At 35.6% G+C, this 25,690-nt stretch overlaps 1 protein-coding gene across 1 annotated transcript in view; it reads left to right on the plus strand.

Moving 5' to 3' along the window:
- The window catches only part of RALYL (RALY RNA binding protein like), a 611,999-nt gene that overhangs the window by 273,590 nt on the left and 312,719 nt on the right, over window positions 1-25,690 (plus strand). Inside the window, exon 2 of the mRNA XM_046641854.1 lies at window positions 20,185-20,463. Coding sequence (XP_046497810.1) covers window positions 20,208-20,463 — 256 coding nt within the window. The 5' untranslated portion in view covers window positions 20,185-20,207. The remainder of the gene's footprint in view (window positions 1-20,184; window positions 20,464-25,690) is intronic.

The following is a 25,690-nucleotide window of genomic DNA, read 5'->3' on the forward strand; positions in this document are numbered from 1 at the left end:
CATGATGAACAAACCAATGTGAGATTAAATCAAACACAAGAGAAAAAGATACAATCAAGAGACGTGGTAAACAGGAGATGTGTGAGGCTGCTGCCAGTGTAACATAGCATACTATTTTGTAGTAAAATGTTTTTTTAAATAAGTAGAAAGAGTGCACTCTAAAATAATGATAAAAGGTCTAGTGTAGTATAGCAAATACATAAACCAGTAACATAGTCGTCTATTATCATTGTCAAGTATTGTGTACTGTATGTACATAAATGTGGGTGCTATACTTTCATAGGACTGGCAGCACAGTAAGATTGTTTACACCAACATCACCACAAACATGTGAGTAATGTGTTGTGGTAAGCCTTTAGGATGACTATGATGTCACTAGGCATTAGGAATTTTTCAGCTCCCACACAATTTTATGGGACCATTGTCATATATGCAGTTCGTTGTTGACCGAAACATTGTTATGCGACGCATGACTGTATCCAGAGACAAACAGACACAGGCACACATGCACATACCAAGTAGAGCTGTATTAAGTTCCAGATTTAATTAGTCAAGGAATGAGTACAGAGAAGAAGCGGAGGCAGCATTCTTCAGCATGTATTCGCTTGGCTCTAAGGTCACGAACTGAGAGGTTGGAGATGCTCAATGAATGCTACACCTGTGCCTCTGCTCTTTTATACTCAATATTTAAATCACCAATTGGGAAAAAGTTAAACTGTCAATCTATGCCGTGCTGGGTATGGGAATGTTACAAATATTGAGCTCTCCTCTTTTATGAGGTAAATTAGTATAAGCAGCACCTCATTCTCATCTGAAGGCAGAAGGGAGGTCAGATGCCCCGTGTCCATGGACAATACATCTTTTCAGCATCCTGGGATTCCCGTTTCCCATTAGCCTGCAACAGATTCTGATTCAATATCTTTTAATCTTCTTGGTTCTAAAAACAGAGTTCTAGCTGGGCTCCACAATTCCTGTAATGTTTCCCTCTTCCATAACATTTTTGTGCCTCAGAATTTGGTACATTCTTATATATCTTTTGTGTATGTTTATATATGCTTCAAACAAGATGGACAAATACATATTAAATGAGTCACATTTTAATCTAGGGAGAGGAGAAGTGTGTTAATACTGGAAGGAAAGATTAATTTTTATTTATACATTTTTCTCTGTTGTTTCACTTGTTATATACTAACATTAAATTGTGTTATTTTTGCCAGTTAAAAATTTTTTCAGGAAAGGAAATAGCTAAAATAAAACGAAACAATATAATATGGAAAATTTTAGATGATTTAATATTAAGTGAAAAAATATCTAAAATTGCATGTAGTTGGAAATAGTTTTAAAATGGTAACTTCAAAATAGAAAAAATAAAAAACTACAAGGGAAATTCATTAAAATTTTAATAATAGTTATTAGCTGGGAGGGTTAAAGAGAAAAGTTTCATAAAAATGTTGACATAGGGGCTGGTCCAATGGCCTAGCAGTTAAGTTTGCACATTCCACTTTGGCAGACCAGGGTTCACTGGTTCAGATCCCAGATGTGGACCCACACACCACCTACCAAGTCATGCTATGTCCCATATATAAAGTAGAGGAAGATAGGCGCAGACGTTAGCTCAGGGCCAATCTTCGTCAGCAAAAAGAGGAGGATTGGTTGCGGATGTTAGCTCAGGGCTAATCTTCCTCCAAGAAAAGAAAAGTGTTGACAGAGTACATGGTCCATGGTGGCTATTTTTGTTTATATTGTCATTTTCAGTCACGTGTTAACTATTGTTGTTTGTTTTGCTATTTTTTAATATCTTCTTTAAATTTTTTAGCATACTATGAGCACAACTCCATAATTACTATGTTAATGGTAGCAGTGACAAAGTTAGCACTGAAAAAATTGACCATGGCATTAACATGGTAGCATTTCCTGGAACTTCTGGTTTGTTTCCATGCACCAAGTTACTTTTCCTTTACGGCCGACTCTTTCAGTTAGATCACTGTGCTGTCACTAACTTATTAAGTGTTTACTGTGTACTTTGGTATTATGATAGTTGCCTTCACCTCCATTCCAGCTTTATGAGAAAATTGATGCCCTTATCCCAGTTCTGCAGGTAAGGTAGATGAAGGAGAGGGAAGTTAAATCACTTTCATACAGCTGATAGGAAATGATGCTGCCATTTGATCCGAGGTCACCTGGTTCCAGATTCTGTGCTTCCAGTATTCACTTATTGCCTCATCTATAACTTAATCCATAGAAAATTGGATTTTTCCAAGCTTTATCTCTCTCACAAATTATTACAAGGTTTACAATTAAAATTATTGTTTCCTAAAACACTAATAATCAAAATATTTTGTGAAGTATTAGGTTATTAGATTTTTTTCAGGTTTGGAAATATATTTAGCTATGCTAAATAAAATGATTTTTCTTATGAAAAGGAAGTTAAGTATTTAGTTGTTTTAAATCTCATTAGAATTAAAAATAGTTTTGGAATTTAAGAAAAATGGTATATTAGGTCTCATTTTATCCAAAAACGTGGTTTAAATTATTTAGCGGATTAAAAAAAAATAAATCTACATTTTCGTAAGATACCCGTACTGTGTGTGACTTTTAAAGAGTTTGGTTGAGCTAGAATTCAAGAAGAATTTTGCCTGGTTGAAATATCATTTTTAGATTGAATCCTTTCAGCCTATGTCAATCTGCTCTTTAAATTTTCCCAATACCAAGTATTTTGCTTTCTTCTGAAGGAAACAAAGGTAATGTAAGCTTCTACATCTGAAAGCTGTCAGAAGGCAGAGCTCAATTTAACCAAAAATTGTAGTTACTTATTTAAGCAGAGAAAAGCTGTCATCTGGCTGGTATTTATCCAGAAACCGCTGTACCTTGACAAAAGTAGGTTTCTTTCATTGACCTGGTAAATTAATGGTGGTGGAGTTTGCATTGCCCTCCACTGTTTCCACTCTGCACGGTCCCTGTCCTATCTCCTTTTCTTAAAGAAGAACAAAAACATTCTAGAATTACTAGGATACTATCCCCAAAGCTTGTTTGTCCATCAGATCTAGAAATGTAATTATTTGAGCATAAGATTCTGTTTCGATTCATCCTTATGGACTGCAGATGCACAAAATTGAATTAATAATAATTCTCAGTTTGTGAGACACAGGCATCGTTGGTCCACACATGACCCATTTTATTCTAGTTAATTGTTTAATTATTAGATACCAAAATCTAATAATGGATTCTTCGAGCATGCAGTTCTGTAGTGATGTGATACCCAGAGATTGTGGCTGGGATAGATAAACTAATAAGCTTCCAGTCTGAAATTCAGGCTGCGGCATCTGGTTAGTATCTTGCAATTAGGAGGAAATAAAAAGGTCTACCTAAGTACAAAGTATATTAATTTGCCATCAAGGATGGAGTGTCAAGTCTCATTAAGCACATAGGGCTTTTGTTTGCCCTTTTGTTGCTCTGTGACACAGGAGGTAAGCCCAAGTGACTTTACAGCTAAGTAAGGGTTATTTCTCCCTCCAATGGCAGGGCACATGTTTGGCACAGAAGAGGTCCTACCCTACTTTCATAGAGGTGAGCTCTAGCCAAGGATGTGGGGCACTGCTGGAGACAATTACAAGCAGTTCGCTTGAGTTTATGTTTTACACAGTAATTACTAGGTCCTGATGACAGTATATTTCACCATTAGCTGAAAGAGAATTGTAGGCTTCTGCTGTGGGAGGGCTTGTGTACAACGCTGTTCCCTTCTAAAGAAAGAAAATTAAGGACATATTTTACGAGTTGATACCTGGCAGTAGATTAATGACTGACATTTCTAAGACTTTGCATCCAGGAATTTAAATAAACTTGTTAACTTGATGCATTAGAGTCAATGTGCTCTTGTCACTACTGTTGTCAAGAGAAATGATTCAGAGAAAAAAATTAAAGGAAAGCGTGTTAAACACATGAAAAGGTCTTATAGTCTTTCAGAAACACTATTTTTTAAGATGATTATCCCTCAGAATAGAATTCTAGTACCACATGATGTTCAAGTTCACACGCCTTGAGAAGAAAATAATATCTTCTAATTCATGAACAAGGTAAGCACTTTTCCAAGTGCCTGTGACCTTCTCTAAAATAATAATGATTGGCTTAATCCAATGGTTTCCACTAAGAGCCATCACAAGTAGGAGTGCTGTGTGACATAAGTGCCCCATTAGGTGTTAGCTGGGCTGGGACTTAGCCCCATAGCTATATCATCAACATCAGTGGACATTTGAGCCTGTGTTGCTTTCTTTGTGAACGGCACCAATGATAAAAGTCCCATCCACTTCACAAGGTCATTATAAGAATCAACAAGATAATAATAGTGAAGCATGTTGTGAGCTTCAAGTTGCTATATAAATACAAAACCCAATTTAAATAAAAAGTCCTCAAAGGAACTGTAGTATGACAGATATGCTGATGATTAACATTTATAAAACTAGGACTATATGCTGAGTACTGTACAAATTATCTAATATTTTTTAAAAGCTGAATTTTTCAAAGTTCGCCTTGTGTTTGAGTTTTATTTCGTACAAAAATGTAACCCATTCTACTCAGAGGAAATCAAAAATGCAAAGAAGGTAAGCCTGTTTCCTTAGATCCTGATTCTTAGCCTACTGCTCCTCCATTTATACCAGTCTGATGATGCCCCGTAAGAATTCTAATAATAGAGGAGCTCAACACATGTTTTCAACTCAGGTAGACATGTTTTATAGAATTTAAGGATTAATCATAACTAGAACTTTAAAGCAGGATAAATATCCATCAACATGTAAATGGACATGATAATGACTATATTTCTTAAATAAATAACTAAATTTGAAATCCCCAAAATATTTTTCTACTTATACATTTGCTTGCCTAAACACTTTTAGAAAAAAACATATGTAACATGTTGATTACATATATATTATATCATAAAAGGTATTTGGTTGGAGAAAGAGAAAGTTCTAAAACAATATGCTACATTCATTACATGCTACAGATTTTTGGTGGTAGGGACTTATCTGCCTGGTTGGGCACATCTTTTGATTTGCAGATCACCAGGGTTGATGCTAGTGCTTCAAGGCGATGCTTCCAAGGAGAGGATCTTGTCAGAAGAAGGAGTAGCCTCAGATTACGTACATTTGAGTTGCTCTGTTTCCTTCTCAAATCCTCCAATATTGAAATTTTGAAATGAGTTGTGCTACTTATGAGGCATAGTAGCATGATGGAATGGACCAAGACAGATATTGGTCTGGTTCCAGGTTCCACTATTTCATAGTTGTGTCACCTTGGACAAGGTAGCCTCTGTGTGCATCATTTTCTTCATCTGTAGCATGTGAATAATACTACCTGGCTTGCCTTATTTCTGAATTCAGTGATAACTTATGAACTATCCAGGACAGCATCTGATAAGTGTTGGAGCCCACCAAGGGGCAAGTGTTAATAACCCTGGGGAGAACTGACAGGACGAACTCTAGCTAAAACCTTGATCATTTTATTGTTTTTGTTTGTTTGTTTTGTTTTTCCCCTTGGCAGCTCTTTCTTTTCTTTTCCCTTTCATAGCTTTCAAACATCTAAGAGGTTTTCATACTTCTGGTTTTTTGTTTGTTTTGGCTTGAAATCCTGTCTCTCACTGCCATTTCTTTGCTTGGAGGTTCTAACTTTTGACCAACTCGCCCAAAACTGATTTCTCCTCACCTCTGTCCTAGCACACTGTCTACCTGGGCAAAGTGAAACGTATGTAGACCATGACATTGTTGAAATAGTGCTTTTTCTAGGTGTTTAAAATGTACGTAATGACTGCAGGTAATAAGAATTAGTTTTCCATTGGCTTTTAGTCCTTATCTTAGTGCCTTAGTGAAGTAACTTACCAGCCAGACGACAATATTTAAGAAATGGTGAGTGTCCATGGGGATGTGACTGCTTATCTTCTTTGAACTTCACAGCGCACACACTCATGGTCTTGGGCCTTTTCCTGAGCACTCCTCTCTGAGATTTAATATCAGGAGATGTAATATCTCGTTACATTTAAATTAGGTTCCAATAGTTTACTTTTTTAAAATTATGCATATATTCTATAATTAACTTTCTTATTCATAATCACTGTAATTGATATAAATTATCTCACAAAATATAAAATATGGAAGAAACTTAATACTAATGAAAAGTTATCTAGTATAAGCTCCTTCTTTGAAGATAAGAAGCACCCGTGAGTGACATCCACTTTAGTGTTACAAAGTAAAGTGCAGTGCTGCTTCTAAAAATGGCAGCATCCTTAGGAATTTGCTATCCTTGAAGAGTCATAAGAACTATTAATGTGTTAAGATCTTTTAATGTTACTTTTTGTTTGATCTCCGATGTTTTTAAATTTTAACAGTGAGCATCAGTTTTGTCTCAGTCTAAGAATAGGCATCATGTACTCTCAGCCCAAATTCTCAGCAGCCTTTGTGTTGTGTGTGATGGTGGCTACCCCAAGAAGAGAGAGGGTTTTGCAGGTGTTAGTATTATTACAGATGAGGAAGTCCTTTGGAGAGCCCTTAGAGTTGTGGGAGATGATCCCCTAGAAGTGGCTGTTATATATAAAGTGTTTTATGGAAACTTAGAGATAATCAGATAACACTACAAATAACGCCTGCTGAATATGCAGTAGGTAAGAAGGCATTCACACTCTTTTAAAAATCATTTTGGCTTCTGGACTCTCAAGCCTATAAACGCTACTTATGTAGTTACAATCCCCATGTTTTCCTGTATAAATCTTTGCAAAGTCGAGGTCATTACTATGTGTTTACGACCCTAAGCAATATTCAATTTTATTTTACGGAATAAACTACACAGCTATCAACTAAACAATAGCTACATAGTGATAGCTATTATTTCTAAATATACTTTAGTGAAATACAAGCTTTTTCTTTGTACAATGGAGGGAATCACTCCTCATCCATTTTTCTTAATAGCTCTTCTTTCCTCTTTCCATCTATTGTGTATTGTGAGTGCTAAAATGTTTTCGTAAAGAGGAATGTTTTTATACGCCATTTTAAAATAATGAGATCCATTCCAAATATGGAATTGTGTGACCCTTAACTCAGTACTGAGTGTATGTTCCTTTCAACACTGCTCACAAAAATTGTGAAGATGCTTAAAAACATGCAATTAGTGATAGTAGTCAAAAGTATTTCTTAGATAGCTCTCATTCTCAAAATTGTGCTTCTTCCCTTTCCAGAAATATGATAATTCCTGCTGCATTGTGTATTTCAACCTATTTAGTTTATATATATATTTAATTTACATGGGCTTTTTTATTTGATTTAGATGTTTGGTCATGCCAGAAAGGACACAAATCACAGTCTTTGCATGTATAGAACACACACACACACACACACACACACACACATATATGTGTGTGTATATATATATGTATGCATAAACATATGTACAGCAATGGAATAATGTTTCAGTTGACACAATAGGGAAAATATGTATTTCTTGTTAATGAGGTCTGACAGAACCTTTTACAAATGTTAACCTATCAGAAAGATTTTCTCCTTTGAAAGAATCTCTGACTGCTTCTGTCACTAATGTTGACTCAACAAAATTCATCATACCATCATTGAAAGCAATAGGTTTACCAATGAATACGGTCTTATAAAATTATCACAAAATTATAAGAAGAAAATAATCCAGTTGTTATTTCCCTGTTTGGAGAGTTGAAGTAGTTGATGTAGATGTATATATTTAATTCAATTTATATCAATAAGAACTAAAAAGAATAGTGGACATTTATCCATGTATTCATTTGTTTTTAAATCTTCATTTACAAATTTTAATGAACTCAGTGAAAGTTAAGCAGCTAATGTTTTCAAAACCCTGAACTAAATTATCTAAGATAGAATTTAAATGTATATTATATACACGCACACACACATATAATGTATAATATATGTCATCTCTACGTTTAACGTAGTAAGAAAATAAGAGAAGCATGAAAGGATAGATATAGGCCATAAATAGTTCACTTTGCTCCTACATATTTTTCCCTAAAATTACCTGTAAAATCACACATACACCCAGCTCATCCCTACTTGCAAAGTGTTGTCTATCTCACTGACCAGAGATTTAAATATCTTAAATGAAACCACAGGCTGGAGAAGCTGTTTTGTTGCTTATGTTTTGGAGCTGCATGATTTATCTCAGCAATATAGTTTCAAATAAATAATAAAATTTAATAAATTCTGAGAAAAATTTATGTGTGAGGTTCGTTCGTTTTGAAACCCTGCCTTGACAACTCCATCGAACCAAAATTCACATCAAGCCAAGGTTAAGAGGCTCTTTACTGTGAAGAAAGGAGAGAAGAGTTTTACTGCAAGACAAAGACTGTAAAGCAGGAGTCTCCACACCATTCTCCACTTCGCAGGTCTAAGCTTCCCTGGGTATCAGGTGCCCAGGAGAATACCCCACTGCAGATTGATTCCGTCTCCGGGGTAGAGTTCTCTCCAGCTGTGGATGCAGGTTTCATATTGTTCTGACACAGAGCCGTTCTGGCTACATCCTGTCATGTTGGTCTAGTACAGACATTTGTAAATTATAAACCGTTTCTATCACTGTGTGTGTGTGCAATTTACCATGTGAATATTAATTTCTATCTCATCAGCTTAGAAGCGAGCAGGAACCCAATACAGCATATTTGTAAATGGATACAGTAGTCTGCATAGACCTGGCCAATCTTTGGAAGCTGACCTTCCCAGAATATCACCCCCGAAGACTATTTCATTATTTGTAGCAGAAATTATAGTATTATTTGTAGCAGCATCTCAGATTTGTAGGAGAAATTTCTAACATAAATGTTCAGAAAGAGACCTAACCAACACTGTTACCTGAATACCTGAAATATACACTCTAGATGAAGCTTAGATCCACATAATCATCCTGGCCCCTCTGAAGGCTATTGCAGGCTTTGCTTGCAAAATCAAGGACTCATAGATAGGATGCGTGAAACATGAAAGTCACTTCTGAAAGTATGTATACAAACCAAAACATCAGCACTTCTGTAACACTGGGTCCTTACTATGTATATGCCGGTGATGCTCAAGGCTAGCTCACAATACCAAAGGCGAGATACCTGTAGAATCACAATTGCTCATGAGTACAAAATAAAGATCAACCAAGGCTATGATATGTCGCTTGTTAATTAACACCTCTCCGGTAGTTGATTCACAAGGACGCCTTTTGAGAACAATGTGCTAACTTCAAAATTATAATGATCTCAGATATAGTATTATTAGAATCTGTGTCCGTATCTCCAGAGGGCCCTGCAAAAGCACTTTGGGACCTGATGTAAAGCACTAGAAATCAGAGTCCAAATCCAGCTTCAGAGAAGTTATCAGATTACCAGCAAATCACCTGAGAATGTGGATGAGAATGTGGAGGTATTCAGAGGGGAGATGTAGTGATCCTTGGATCAACTCAATGTACCTGAAAACAGATAAATAAAATTCTCACTGAAGAAAAATAATGTGGGGCATGAATTTCTAACCTATCCATGCATTCTGAATAATAATTAAGATAGCACATTTTTTAATCAAATCTTATGTGCCAAATACTGTGTTTAGTGTTTCACTACATCTCATTTAAGCCCCTTAACAGTCTTATCAGTAGTTGATATTACTATTCCTAAACAGTAATATAATTGCAGATTGAAAACCGAGCAACAAAGACCTTAAATAACTGCTCAATGCCTCATCTAGAGAGAGTCAGAGCTGAGACTGGGATGCTTGTGTGTATAACTCTAATCACAGCATTCTTAAAAACAAAGGTAGGTTTCCTCCCCAAGTCTGATAAGTTAAAGCGCTTATGCTACTATTAAAACCGAGTGGAAAGTCTATGTGGAGACTACAAGCGTCTGGTGAATTAACGCACTTAGTGGCATAGTTCTCTCGTACCTACAGTCAACCTTCTCCTTACTATTATTTCTGGAGTAAGATTTTAACAAATTTTAACTTTTGCTAAGCTTATAAATGGGTGATCATTAATAATAATCCTATAGCTTTTATTCAGATAAGGGATCCATAATTTTTGCTTTCTACGTTCCCCGGGATCATCTGTTGTGTGGAGATTGTGCCTCATAGAGCTGAGGGGAGGGGAGGATTGGGAAGTCTTGGATATCATCAGAGACTATCGCATCAGTAGGGATAGGATGTATTCCACCGAAGAGAAATTATGTTCTGAATCAGTTATTTGCAATACCTGGATTGCCAGATGCTATCATTTATTAACACCGCATCTGCATTCATAGCAGTTGAGTTTAAGGAATTTGTAACAAGAACTTTATCTGATCTAGACGTACAGTAGGCATTTTCACTATATCATTTTTATTGCTACTTAATACAACGTCGAACATTCAAGTTTGTGGAGGGAAATTCACCATTGTACCGACTGTAGGGCATTTATTCATACTTGGGAGAGTACGGACATTTCGGGGGGGTTGGCTGTGGGATTTAAGACCTTTCACTCTAGGGCCGGTCTTCCAAAGCTACATCTATAAGAACTGAGGGTTGTTCCTCTCTGCAGGCAGGTTAGTAGCCTAAGTGAAATCACTTAGAGGTCTGAATTTAACTCCTGAGGGAACTGCCATGATTGACAGTTCCAACAAAGAGGACGAGAGTGGAATGGATCTGTTATCTAGGAGTGAGTGAATTTCTCCTGTGGGCATGACGGTGTTTACCTCCTGCCATTTAGTTTTAAGTAGCCTGAGAGTTTTAAAATGGAGACAGGTGTTTTATTCAGTGGAGGAATACATGGGATAGAGCAGGGTAACGTGAACCATGTCATGCCATTTATTAGTGTGTGACTTACAGAAGAAGGTGAATACAAAATTATATGTTTTCTACTCTGTTTTATAGTATTTCAGGGAAACCTTAGTTGTGGTCAGTAAATTGGTGGATCTTATGAATTCTGAGGAAAAATTTATCAGAACAATCTCTGGGCATTCTCAAGATACTATGTTACCTGGCAATCTTGATGTAATTCTTCATATAAATCGCAGGCTACGTCTTAGCAGTTTGTGGCTATTCCCTTCAGCATAACGTGAATAGGTATGGTGGTGAAAAGGCCTCCCAATATGGAACCCTTGGATAGTATAGTGATTGGTGTCTTCCTTAAGTAACTTGAAACACTTTTCTGGAAGTACCCCAGACCCCAGAGGAAGTGAAGGGAAAAAACGGAAGCCTCTTCTCACGACTGTAAGTGAATGAATGTTTAAGAAACACTTAAACCAACGACAGGTGTATACTAAGTGCTCTGTGGTGGTTAAATATGAAGTAAGTGTTGCAGAACTGCTTTTGAGGTAGTTTTAGTGATTTACAGACCATCTTTGAAAATTCAAATTCTCCTAAATGGAACCCCTTTTAGCAGTGTTTACAACAGGCATTAAAAAAAGAAGGGTTATGTGACAAAGAATGAAGTGTCACTGGTTACTTGTTCCATACTTTATTCTGAGTGCATGGTCGCAGCCCACTAAGGGTCTTTTCAAGTAAGTCTTAGTTTCCACATGGATGTGACTGACCACTCACAAACTGAGATAACGGTGTCTCCTGGTCCATGGCCATGTGCCAAAAAGCAGTCAGTGTCAAAGGGTTGTGTGTATCCTTGGTGCACCATCCCTGGTAGTATAGATATAGCACAAATCACAACATCTCCAGTGACTCAGAGGAAGCTTGTTTCTTGATTTTTCCATTTTCCAACACCCTTATAACACAAGTGAGTACTAATCCTTATTGACCTATTTCCTTCAGTCAAGGAGAAAGAGTCTAATTATTGTTGATTTGACTTCCTTATATAACTCAAAACAGTCTTCTGCCTAGGTCATGTTGACCAGTGCAAAGTTATCTTGGAAGCACAACTACAGTCAGCATCTTACAGGACTTGTGACTAAAGGCTCTATTTTGCAGAGGAGAAAGCTTTTAAGAAGATCACATACAGTAAATTTCCTAGAATTATATCAATTTGTTTGTATTCTAGAGAATATGAGCGTACCTCAGAATAACCCCATGCAGTGAATATTTTTGAGTTTAACCACCATATGGTTTTATTTCTTTGTATCTTTTTCTTTTTAATTTAAAGTTGAGAGTTAGTTTTCCTTATTTGTAAAAATTTCGCTGGAATCCTTTACATTGACTTTAGTGATCCTATAAATAGAGAATGCTTACATGACTCCTGATAGAATAGATAGAACACCAGTCACAGCGTCTCTGATGGCCCAGAGGAAGTTTCTTCCATTTCCTGAAAACTCCAAACACAGGTAGGTTCTTACCCTTGGGTGATGTGAACGTCTATGGACTAAATTATGTCTCCTCAAAATTCATATGTTGCCATCCTAACACTCATTGTGATCTTGGAAGTGAGGGCTTTGAGAAGTGTTAGGTTTAGATTGGTTCATGAGAGTAGGACTCCCAGGATGGGATGAGTGTCCTTGTAAGAAGAGGCAGAGAGGCCAGAGCTCGCTTGCTGTCCACCATGTGAGGACACAGTGAGAGGATGGCCATCTGCAAGCCAGGAAGTGGGCCCTCACCAGCAACTGAATCGCTCGGCGCTTTGATCTTAGACTTCCAGCCTTCAGACTGTGAGAAATAAATGTCTGCTGTTTAAGCCACCCAGGCTATGGTATTCTGTTATAGCAGTCCAAGCTCACTAATGCATGAACAAAGAAAGGACTTGAACTGATGATATGTTCCCTACTTCGCTCTTGATGCTTGGGCTGGCCCACCAGTGTTCTTTCAGAGTGGTCATGGTTTCCACATGGATGTGTTTGACCCCTCCTTGTGAATCTAGGTGATGGTCCCCTGTAGACCTTAGCTCTGCCAAATAATGGGTGGATCTGCAGCGCTTCATTAAATGTTTCCCAAGAGATGATTTAACACTTATCATTACTCCTTGCTTACAAAATTTCAATCATTTGCTAGTTTCTGTTTTCCAAAATAATTTTAATTCAGTTTAACACAAAAGTTGATTAAGATCCCAAATTCTTAACTAAGTTTGAAATGTTGACTTAACAATATCCATTGATTTCTAATTTTATAGTTACAAATGCCAATACAAAATCATTAACTTTTTGTAACTATGGTTGTTACATTATCTATACCTGTATATTTATTTTTGCTCTGGTTGTTACATTATCTATATCTGTATATTTATTTTTGCTCTCTAGTCAGCTACTTAATCTACAGATGAACAATACTTATTTCTTAGACTCCAATGATTCTATTCAAATCTAATCACTGTTATTAAGATATTTTAGCTAGCATCATTTGCTTTACAAAATTAATGCCATTCTTATTTTTATGTAGTAATTTTATTTTTCTGTTGCTCAATACTTTATTAAATTTTCATGTTCTACATTGAGCTGTTGAATGAAATACTATTACTTGATTTTTAAAAGCTTTCTACATCCTAGTAAGTGGCATTTCAAACCATTTTTCTTCGTAAAATATCTCATATTAATCAATTTTCTGTGAAATTTAGCATATCACCTTTATTATCAGTAAGTCCTTATTAGAAGCAAAATATTTTATATCTTTAAATCTGTTTTACATACAAACTAGTTAAAAAGGAAAATGGAAACTGGGTTTCCAGGATGTTACATGGTGCTATTGTCACAATATTGCATTCAGTGCCTGAGGCGCACGGTTTAAAAAAGTATAAAGAATAATTTGATGGGAATATTAATGTTTCCAAAACCATCATGAGCAGGAACTGTCACCTTCGCTCTGCATGTGACTCATAGTTGTAGCACCTGAATTGCAATAGTAAGATAGAGGGCTGCTGAAAGATCAGAACTTCACTGTGTAGTGTCTTTAGTTTCTTTGTAATCACCCATTAAAGTTTTTAATAAACATTGAGCATATACTATTGCGACACCAATATATTAAAATGTAATATGTAGATTTACTAAAATGTGCACGTAACAAAGGAAATCAGTATAATTCCTATTACATTTTTAAATAGTAATGACTTTGTCTGTTGATATGCCCAAAAAGCCCCAAACACGAATTCGTTTTTCTCTGCGGACAAGGGAATTAGGCTTTTTCTGTTTATTAGCACCAACCTAGCTAGGCTACTAAACACACTTCCTTTCCTTCATTTCAGAAATCAGAATATCTCTCTCTTATTGTGCTTATGGTCTGCCCATTCTTCCTGTTCACCCTGATGAATCAGAATCTTCTTTGAAGGTGGTAGTTAGGGAAGAGCTGGCTGGCGTGATAACCACTTAGAGTATCTAAAGCAGCCACTGCTGGTGGGAGTGGGAAGCTGTTCCAACTTTCTGGAAAATAGCTGAGGATCGATAACTAAACTAGAGTGTTTTCCATCTTAATTGACCCAGGAATTTCAATACTTGGAATTTATCCTTACTAAATTTGTCAAAGTGTTCATCTGAGTTATTGTTGTGATCTGAAAAAATTGTAAACAAGCTCAATGCCCCTGAAGAGAATGAAGAAAATGAGGGTATAGCTTTATTACTGTGCAACTATTTAAGTTATGTCCAGTAAGATCATTTAACAGCATAATAAAATGAGTGTTGAAATAATAAGTAATGGCACTTGGTATGTAGATTATGGTGACTTTTTTTTTCTAATTTACAACTTTTTTTCTATGTAGTAGAAAGAAATGACAAAATATATCAAAATTTTAACAGTAAATATGTTCAGATGGGGATTACATTTTTTCCTTCACATGTATATATTACCTTTCATATGTACATAGTCCCTAAAAATCTTTTACTTTTCAAAAGCATATTCAGCTTATTTCAGGAAGCAGTTAGAGGCTTAAGAATTGAGTCTTTGTCATAATTGTGATATTTATCTTTATGAATGATAGAGATGTCACCAAATATACTTGGTGATTTCCCCTTGGCAAATGAACGTCAGAAGATTTTTCACAAAATCATGTCTATGATGCTTAAGATCTGTTGAAGAATTGTTACTGGCCTTGTGGGTATAAGCTATATCTTTCTAAATTGTGGATGGTTTTATGAAGAATAAATTCGAAGTTTTTTTGCATTCTTGTAGTTTCTTTTGTCCAAGAAGAGATGCTTAAATGCATTACTTTATTTCAGTTCAGTTTTTCCTTTTTTCTAATTATAAATCTAAGCAATTTTATATCGAGTTGTTTAATGAAAAAATTATTCAAGTACATGTAAATGAGTTAAAAGTAATTTGGAAAACAACTGTCTCCTGCATACTGAGACATTAACTGTATGCCCGTTGAATTCTTACAATATCCTTAAATGATTAATTCAAATATCTTCTGCTTCAAGAAGTTTTCTCTCGTCTTCTCAACTGGATATGATCTCTCTATTTCTTCCCAGAAATTACAACTTTAGTTTGTATATCTTGCAGCATTTGCCGGGTTTTACTTATATTGTAGGACATATTTGAGTACTAGCTCTAGATTTCAGCAGATGGCAACTTAGAGTAGAATCTGTTTTTTCTTACTTATTTTTGTATGCCTTTTGCCAGGTTCTTGAATACGGTATGTATTAACATTGCTGTCTGACTTTCTTGAAAACGTGGGTATTTCTTGTTGTTCTTATTCTTTTTTTGTTGTTGTTCATTCATTTTCCAGTATGAGTGTGTCTGAATGAATTAAAATTTAGATTGGAAATTCAGGACTATGGAATCAAGAGAAGGGTAGAATTTACTGCCTTGTTAATTTTGTCTGCTCCAAAAATGTTTTCTCTAAAATATAGTTTAATGTTGCCTTTAATTCATAATTAATGTATCCCTTTTAGGTTTAAGGGCAGAAATCTCCTTCAAACACAAATAAAAAGGCTTTATGTATTCTAAACACATTCTTTATGATTTTGTAGAGCATTTACCATCTCAGTCTGATATTTCCAGAATGCAAATCCTACTCATAAATTAGTCCTCATATGACAGATATTTGAACTTTTTATTTGTTCTTCTTCTGAAATATATCTAATACCATCATATCTTTCTTTAATTTCCAGGACCAAAAGCACACCCCCAAAGTACATCAATAGCCAAATTATTTTTGATTTACATTTACCCTATGTTTTTAAAAGCCAAGAGCCCTGTTAGCCTTCTTTGGGTGGGGAAACCCACTAAAATACTACTTTAATTTTAATTAAATAAAATTGAAAATTCAGTACCTCAATCACACTACCAACATTTTAAGCCCTGACAAGTCACATGGGGTTGTTGCCTACCTTTTTGGATAGTGCAAATATTGTAGAGTATTTCCATCATTACAGAAAGTTCGATGGGGCAGCAGTGGCCTCCAATTTATCTTTTATATAACAGCTTTCGTAGACACTTGACACCAGCTCCATTCAAACTTCCAACTTCAAAACAGAGATGAGTTCTGGGTTTAGTTGCATTTCCACTGAAAAATTTATTTTTTTCCTTATCATTTGTTTTGTAGTACTTTTTTTTTTTCTCAGAATGTAGGCATTTTTCCAGTGCCTGAGAGCTCCCTGATTTTTCTCTTTATCACTGATTTTCAGAAGTTTGATTATGATGTGTCTGAGTGTGGTTTGCTTTGTGTTTATTCTGATTCGGATTCAATGAGATTCTTGAATCTGTGCAATGATAGAGCAATCATTAAATTTGGGAAATTTTGGAAATTATTTTTTTTCAAGATTTTTGCCCTCCTGGGACTCCAGATGTATGTATGTTAAACAGCTTGATGCTGTCACATAACTCACTGCGGCTCTATTTAGTTTTTTCAGTGCTTTATTTCTCTGATAGATTTTGGATAGTCACTATTTCTACAACTTCACATTCACAAATCTGTTCTTGTGTGGAGTCTTATCAACTGTAGCATCCATTAAGTGTATCTTTTTATTTTGATTATTGTAGTTTTCATCTTTAGATGATCCATTTGACTCTTTCTATCTTTAATTTCTTTCCTGGTTATAGGGCATGTTTTCTGATTCTTGGGATCTCTAGGAGTTTTTGATTGCATGCTGAAGATTTTATGTTTTATGTTATTGAGTGTCTGAGTTCTATATTTTTAAAAGAAGTGTAGTGGTTTGCTCTGATAGACTTTTAGGTTATTCTGGTTTAGTTTGATCATCTTTGGATTTCTTTCTAAGGTTTGTTGGAGAGGGCCAGAGTACCTTTTCCTGTAGGGATCCTTTATCCCCGTTACTAAGACCTGGCCCTTCTGATGTCCAAACTTGACGCTCCAGGGAGCCAATATGGACTCTGCACTGTTGCTGAGAGGAACTGAGTGATTGTCAGCCTTTTGTGGGTCTGGGAACCATTCGGCCCACAGATTTCCCATCACTGATAACCAGCTTCATAGGAGTTCACTCTTTGCAGGCATTTCCTAGGAATCAGCATAGATTCAGGGGACCCCCCCCCCCAAGATAATTTCTGGAATTAGCTTTCTGTATAGCTCTCTCTTCTCTAGAAATCCACCACACAAGTTCCTGCCTCCTCAGATGCCCTGAACTCTGATCTCTATCGCCTCAACTCAGGAAGGCCCCTGTCTCTGCTTTCCATTGCACACAGACATGCATGCACGCAGGCACACACGCACGTGCGTACACACACGCACATGCACACCAGCTCTGCAACCTGAAATAGGCTTTCCAGGCAGAAAGCTGGGCTATCCTAGGCCTTCCTTTTGTTTCTTTTCCCTCAGCTGTCCCGGCTCTGCACTGCCTGAGGTTTAATGTCTGAGAAACAGTTGTTTCATCTATATTAGCCTGGTTTTCTAGTTGTTTGAGTGCGGAGGGTTAATTTAATGCCTGTTATTCCATCACGGCAGAAAGCAGAAATCCTTCTTCAACTGATCGAAGATTCATGTAACATAGAAACACGAGCTAAATCTTACACTATGAGTTAAAGCTTGATTTTGCAGAAAATGTTGAAACAATAATGTACAATGCTAGGAAAAAACTCTTTCATTATTATAAACACTGATAGAAACAGGCAAGTCAGTCTGTGTGAGACATTAGATACATGTAGATTTTAAGATGATTAAGACTCCTTAAGTAGAATTACACGATTGGCAGTTTGGAGTTACACTTATGAATCATCCATGTAGAGTAAAAGGATGGAGCCAGAGGAATCATGTTGACATTTACATGAGAATTCAGAGTACAGCTATGTCCTCATAGTAAATTTGACTCGGGGTCACTGTCAAAGACAGACCACCTGACTCTGTAAAACTAATCTATCCTAATCTAACAATTCTTGTGTGTTTGCATTCAGCTAATTTATGCCTGTCCAGGAAATAAAATGTGAACCTTAAGAATTATTTATTCTTGAAAGTAACTCTATGATGTATCTAAAAATTTTTATCACATAAGAGTAAAAAAAGAAAATAATATTATGCCTGTGGGTTGCATTACTGATGTTGGCCTGGAGTGGTAAGAAAGATAACCATCAATCCATTCTGGAGCCAAAAAAATGAATTTTTAGTTTATTTTTCCCCTCAGTGTGATTAGAATACACTAGATCATATGAAGAAGCTAAACATTTGTTTAAAATAGATATATATGCCTTGATTTTTCTTGTTTCAGTTGATTCTCAGAGCATTTGTCTTGGTATGCAATAGCTTAAATTGCAAAATTAAAAAGAAAAACTATCAGCTTTCCTTTCCTTCAGCCTTAACCTTGAATAATTCATAAGGAACCTACCTAAATGTAGCTAAGGGGAAATAAAACAGGGCAGCAATGTAATCTTTGTTTTTAATGATGACGCACTCTTACTGTTTTTGTGAATAACTAAATGTTTATGAAATCAACTTTCGTTGTAAAAAGATATGTATAATGTTGAGTGTCCAATATTTAGTAAAATTTTAATAATCCAAGATGTGATAATTAACAGCCTAATTGGAACATTTTTATGTTACTTGGTCACTCCGGATTTCAGAAGTAGCTGGTTTAAATGCATAGTGAATAAACTTTCAAGCATATCCAATTTACATGCCTTAAGGATTTCCACCACTTTAATGGTCAATTTAGAAATGTCATTTAAAATTGTTTTTTAAAAACAAGATGCATTTATTAATTATTTTTATAGCTATAAGATCTTAAAATAGATTCTTCATAGAAAAATATATTTGTCACTGATAAAATGTGTCAATTAGCTAATGTTCAACAATGATCATCAGTGTCACAGATTGCATCCTGGTTGAAATTTTATTTTCACCATATTGGTTTCTTTAAATTGTTAGGCATTTTAGAGGATGATGCCTGGCAAAAAAAAAAAAAAGATTCTTAATAAATATTGTTGAATGAACTAATGAATGAATTAATGAATTTTTAAAGCCTTAAAAAATCTGTAAGTGCTGGAGTACTTAAAAATAAAGGTTTAATTGATTTTAATTAAGCACAATTAAACACTCTGCCAAACTCAGAAAACAATTTTTAGGCAACGTAAGAGCTGTTAGTTAAATGAATTTAAAATAATGTTAAGAATAGAAATTTCGACACAAATACCCCAGTCTACTAATTTGCTGATCATTGATGAAAACTAGCCACACGTGCTGATTTCTTTTTTGAAACTAACATTTGACATTAGCTGAATTAAATAGAATGTACAGAATTAATTCTGGTTAAATCTCTTATTTTCTAAGTCTCATTTTCCTTATGTTAAATTTTCCAGTTAATTTTTTTATTTTTAATACCTTTTTTTCTCTTCCGCAGTTTTTAATGGACTGAATTGTTAGTTTCTGATAGGAGGCTTCTGATAATGAAATAGCCAATATGTCTACGTATCATTGAAAATGTAGAAATAAAAATGCATGTTCTCAACAATGAATGAGGTTACTTTGTTGTAGTCTGTCATCAGACCTTGGCCATACTGGATTTACTTTTTCGATAATAGAATAAGGTGGCTTATTCCTCAAACTTGCTTCTGAAAAATTGATAGACTGAAAAAAAACCCACAAAAGATTTAGTCGTTATGCCAAGCTGAATTCTGGATAAATAAATCAGAATTTATTTATAACTATGTGCTGAGTGATCATAAGTATTTTCCTATTGCATTTTGTAATGCAACGTTCACCATTTCTATTACTAAATTTTCTTCTCAAGAAAATCAGTAATAGTTATGGATTTGAGGTTACCTGGTACACTATTGAAAAAGTGTTGAAAGCCACTGGTATCCATTGAATTTAATTATTTTCCTTTTGATTGTTGTTTTTTTTTTGTTTAAGGATTAAAACAAGGTGAGCCGACCATGACTGGCAAAACACAGACCAGCAATGTCACCAATAAGAATGACCCCAAGTCCATCAACTCCCGTGTTTTCATCGGCAATCTGAACACAGCCATTGTCAAGAAAGCTGACATTGAAGCCATCTTCTCAAAGTATGGAAAAATAGTTGGATGCTCAGTTCACAAAGGTTATGCGTTCGTACAGTACATGAGTGAGCGACATGCAAGAGCTGCAGTGGCCGGAGAAAATGCCAGGATCATCGCCGGCCAACCACTTGGTAAGTCACGCTTAGTTAGGGATTTCGCTCTGCACACATCTGGATGCGGTCTTGTTCTAAAGCCAGCACTACCATAAGATCCATCTCTTCTTTAACCAATTATAGTACTTGTATATTTATAATTTATATTATTTTCTTGTTCTCATTTGTTTTGCATATGTGTCTTATTTTCTATACAAATTCATAAATGAGATCACTTCTGCTTGGTAATACTTGTTATCTCCACCAATCCTAACAGGGCCAGACGAATAAAAAATACGCATCCTATTTAACTTTATTTGACTTGAAATGGTATCTATCTTCCAGGAAACACTAGCCTAAGCAAAAAATAACTTTGAATTTGTACATATAGCATTTGCTCTGAGGGGCTAATGTATCCTCCTCATTTCCTGTTTTTATTTTTTGGGGAGAAGGGATAGAAAATAGCAAAAGGACGTAAATCTTGAGAACTGGAAAAGAATTTAACCCCCTCTTTCTTATCTAGTCGGGAATCTTGTACATCATGCCTGTTCAGCCATGTGCATTAATTAGATTTATGTCTAACGTCCAAAGAATAATATAGTTTTAACAAGAAAGGAGAAATTATAATCTGAAGTAAAATGAAAATACCTACGAGAAAATATTTTGTAATAAATATGTAGGTAAAAAATAAAAATTAGACAATCTAATTTTCTACACAAGGAAAAAGTATAATTAATACATCAGTGATTCCTTAATTTATATCTCTTTTGCTGGTCAGTTTCATATATTAAACTATTTATACGACACCTTCTCTTGGATGTCCAACAGGCATCTCAGCTTTATATGCCCAGAACAAAATTCTTGATTTTTCACACCCCCAACTTCCTCCACCCTCAGACTTCATCACAGTAAATGGAACCCCCATTTATCAAGTTTTTCAAACAAAAACGTAGGTTAGGTGTAAACTCTGATTTTTCTCTTCCCCTCTATACTCCAGATATAATCCATCATCACGTTTCTTGCCATAGATATATCCCAAAGTCGATCACTTTTTAAATCTATACCAATAGCCATCTCTTACAGGCCACTGTTATATCTCAGGTGGATTAGTAGAATAACTCCCTCACTGGTCTGCTGCTTTCCGAGCTTGCCAGAGTGTCCCTTTAAAAATGTAAATGAGATTACGCCATTAACCTGCTCTTAAACCTCTTACAGCCTTTCCATCTCACCCATAATAAGATTTGTATTCTATATTGTTCCTACGATGCCCCACACTTCTACATTTTCAACTCTATCTCCTTCTTCCCTCTGCCTTGTAGCATGTTAGTAATGCTGGCCGTCTTGATATGCCCAGATGTTCCCAGGTTGTTCCTGTCTCAGAGGCTTTGCACTTGCTGTTCCCTCTACTCAGAAGACAAGTCTTTGCTAATTATTTGTTCCCTGCTTTGTTGTGTGCTGTGCACGAATTTTACTTATCCAGAGAGGCTTTTCCTGACCGAACTATCCAAAGTGAAATAGTCTTCTGCTCTCTCCCCTCCCCTGTCTGCTCCATTACTGTGCTTCTTACTGTTCTCGTAGCTTTCTTTGGTATCTGGAATTGCATATTTTAATTTATGATGTTACCTCTATCATGGCCACGGACATAAAGATGAAGGAGCATATAAAGGAGACAAGCTAAGAGCATAGACAAATCAAGTTAGAAGAGTGTTAAGAATATTGTATTATCAAATTATATAACATAGTTAAGAAATTGTTTAGGAAAGTATGGAATAAAATGAGGGTGAAGTCGGAAGTAATAGTCTTGAGAGGAAAAAAAAGATGCTTTACGTAAGTTCTTGCTATAGACCCATAAATAATCGTAACCATATAGGAATATAGCACCCGGGATCTGAACCGGCGAACCCCGGGCCACCAAAGTGGAACATGGGAACTTAACCACTGTGCCACCGAGCCAGCCCCTAAATTGTTTCTAATAAGATACCATTTTTCATTCCCAGTCTCTCATCTTGGATCCTCTCTTGGTGGTGTTCTCAGGTTAATCTCTGGGGCATCCATCTTAATCAGCCTTAATCACACTTTCTTCCTGAATCCAAGGCAAAAACTTTCTATTCTTTTAGTTGAAATCTAGTCTTTCACTACTTGTGTCTAAGCTGAATACCGTTTCATGCAAAGGAAGTGCTTTATGACTTAACTAATAACTTTGCTTTTCAGGTCAAGTATCGCAATATACCCACCTTTTCTTAAACCATATTACTAGAAATTCAGGCAAAGGCATGTCTCCCGGTTCTTCCTATGGGAAGCTCATTCCTCAGTCAAGTCCTGAAGAAGATATATCCACTTCTGGCTTTAAATACTTAGTTTTTCAGGAAGTATTATCCATTTCTGGCTTTAAATACTATATAGTTGTGTGTCACTTAACGACAGGGGTACTTTCAGAGAAAGGTGTTGTTAGGCGATTTGTCATTGTGTAAACATCATAGAATGTACTTACACAAACTTACATAGCATAGCCCACTACACACCTTGACTCTATGGCACTAATCTTATGGGACCAGCATCATAAATGTGGTCCATCGTTGACTGAAACGTCATTATGACTATACCTTTGTTTTTGTTTTTTTTTTTAAGATTTTATTTTTTCCTTTTTCTCCCTAAAGCCCCCCGGTACATAGTTGTATATTCTTTGTTGTGGGTCCTTCTAGTTGTGGCATGTGGGATGCTGCCTCAACGTGGTTTGATGAGCAGTGCCATGTCCGCGCCCAGGATTCGAACCGACGAAACACTGGGCTGCCTGCAGCGCAGCGTGCGAACTTAACCACTCGGCCACGGGGCCAGCCCCTGTACCTTTGTTTTTGGTAAGAGAGGACAGCTTAGATTTAGGTAAATCACTTGGATCTTGAATCTTTTGACTCTCAAATAAACTCTTTATGATTTGCAACCCTTCACACCCTTAATTTGAAGTGAATTGATTATGGATCAAATAATAGACCACTGTGATATGAAACTGATATTAGCTTCATGTACTACGAGCTATCTAAGTATGCTTCTTTCCCTTTAGAGAAAGAAGGAATTAATATTGATCAAGCCATGTGCTGGGCTAGTATTTTACCTATATTATTTGATCTCAGTGCACACTAAGTATCTTCTTCTAAGTAGAAACAATCTTTTCATATCACTACATGTTTAAAAATCATTATATATATAATTCAGAGACCAGAATTAAACATCAGTATTACCAGAAAAATTAAGCATCATAATGAGGAGTTTTTATAGTTCTGTGGAGATTATAGATATATCCTTCAGTTAAAAATAGGCTATGCATGTGTCGAAACCTAGCATTTCTTAAATGGAAAATATTAATAGCTATTTTGCTTCTGCAAGTAATGGGGACACTGAAGGATTTTAAGTTTGGAAGTAATATGTTGAAATGTCTTTTATTGAAAGAATAATCCATCAGCACCTGGATGGGTAGATTTTGTTGCTGTAAGACTAGAAAAGGGGACACGTCTTGGGAGCCTACTGAAAGAATTCAGGGTTCCAATTCTGGAAATGAAGAGGGAAAAATGAGGAAAATCAGGTAGGATCAATAAGATCTAATAACTAGTTGGCACAATGGGTGAGAAAAAGAAAAGAGAGAGAAGAATCAAAATGATTCCCATATTTCTGGGTTCAATTTTCTGTTGGATAGTTTTGCAGACCACTAGGATGATGGAGAATGATTTCCTAAGGAAAAGCGGTTTTCTTCTAAGACAATAGGCTCTGGAGTGAATAGATGTATTAAGGTTAACGTGAATGCCTGAGGCTATCCAGGTATATGTATTTAGGAGTATCTTGGATGCACAGGTCCAAGCTAAGAGGAGACATTTGGACTAAGATTAGAGTTTTGAGAGTCATCAACACAGATAGTGTTAAAACTTTAGAAATGGATAAGCTTGTCAGGGAAAGTATATAGCATAAGAAGAAGATTTCTGAAGATAGATCTGTTGAGAAAATTTTAAGTCAATAAAAAGAACTTTCCTTCTGATAAGCCTTCTGAAAATCTAAATCCAAAATATTTTCTACACAGCTATTCGAGCTGTAGTTACCGTGGCTTTCCTCAGTTTCCCGTAGTGGATGACTACCTTCTGAGCTCAGAGTCCTTAAGTCACTTTTCTTAAACTGCTAGTGATTTCTAAACTTCCAAGGCCATATGAGAAAAAAGTTCCTATTGATTCTAATATTTAAAAATCTCATTTATGAGAGCTTATTCTCTTTCCACACCAATGTCTGCTATACCCAATGCCATCTGCCCAGCTGAGTAGCAGAGAAAACTTTATCTACCTTGCCAAGTTTCATTATCTGTCTTTAATAAAACCATTGGCATAAAAAGAAATGTTCCTCAGACCAATTGCAAGTGAACCATTGCAGATCTGGTCAGGGTAATTTTATTCACTTGACTACATTAGTACACCTGAAGAATTTAAGAACAAGAATAACATGTACCTACATTATAAAATATTCTTTTTATCTTTCTGGAGAAAACGTCTTTTAATTTGAAATTATCATCAAATTCTGATTTGAAATTTTAAAGTATCTATTTTATATTCTTTTCAAATTCATATAAAATGAGAAATTGTTTTAAAAATCACTGAATCCCAACTGAAAATTGCATTGCATTGCATAGCGTAGCTAGGGGAGGTCCGAAATTGGAGCTCAAAATACTGGGACTTGAATCTGGATTCTGAAAGTAGGTCATGGTCTAAGGTCTTGATTAACTTCTCTCCCTATGATTTTTATTCTTACTATGTTGACAGAGATTCCTAAATTCTATACCATAACCCATGAAAAAGCACCTTGGATTAGTTCAATGGTCCATCCATTTTATCAACATGATAATGAACCCAAAGAATGTTTTATTGAATGCAAAATTTGTTTCCTGAGGTTATTTCCCTTAAAGGCATATACCACACAAGGTTCTAGGTAATTTCATTTAAGCTTATTTGCAGTAGACTTCTTTGCTGCAAACATTTTTTCCTGATAACTAATTAGCCATAGGGCAAATGTGCTGTAAAAGATAAAATAAGGAAAAATAAAAGTGACATTAAAAGGAATATAATGAAACATGAAGAATGAATAGCAAAATTAAAAAGACTTTATTTTAAAATACGAAATATTTGAATACATTTAAAATCTGTGTAGTTTCATGGCAATACAGTACAAAATACTAATTTTATTTTGTGAGTTGTACCTAAGCATTTGTCTTTGAAATCTTTCACTCATAGTATTA

Source organism: Equus quagga, chromosome 16, assembly GCF_021613505.1.
Source record: "Equus quagga isolate Etosha38 chromosome 16, UCLA_HA_Equagga_1.0, whole genome shotgun sequence".
Taxonomy (NCBI): domain Eukaryota; kingdom Metazoa; phylum Chordata; class Mammalia; order Perissodactyla; family Equidae; genus Equus; species Equus quagga.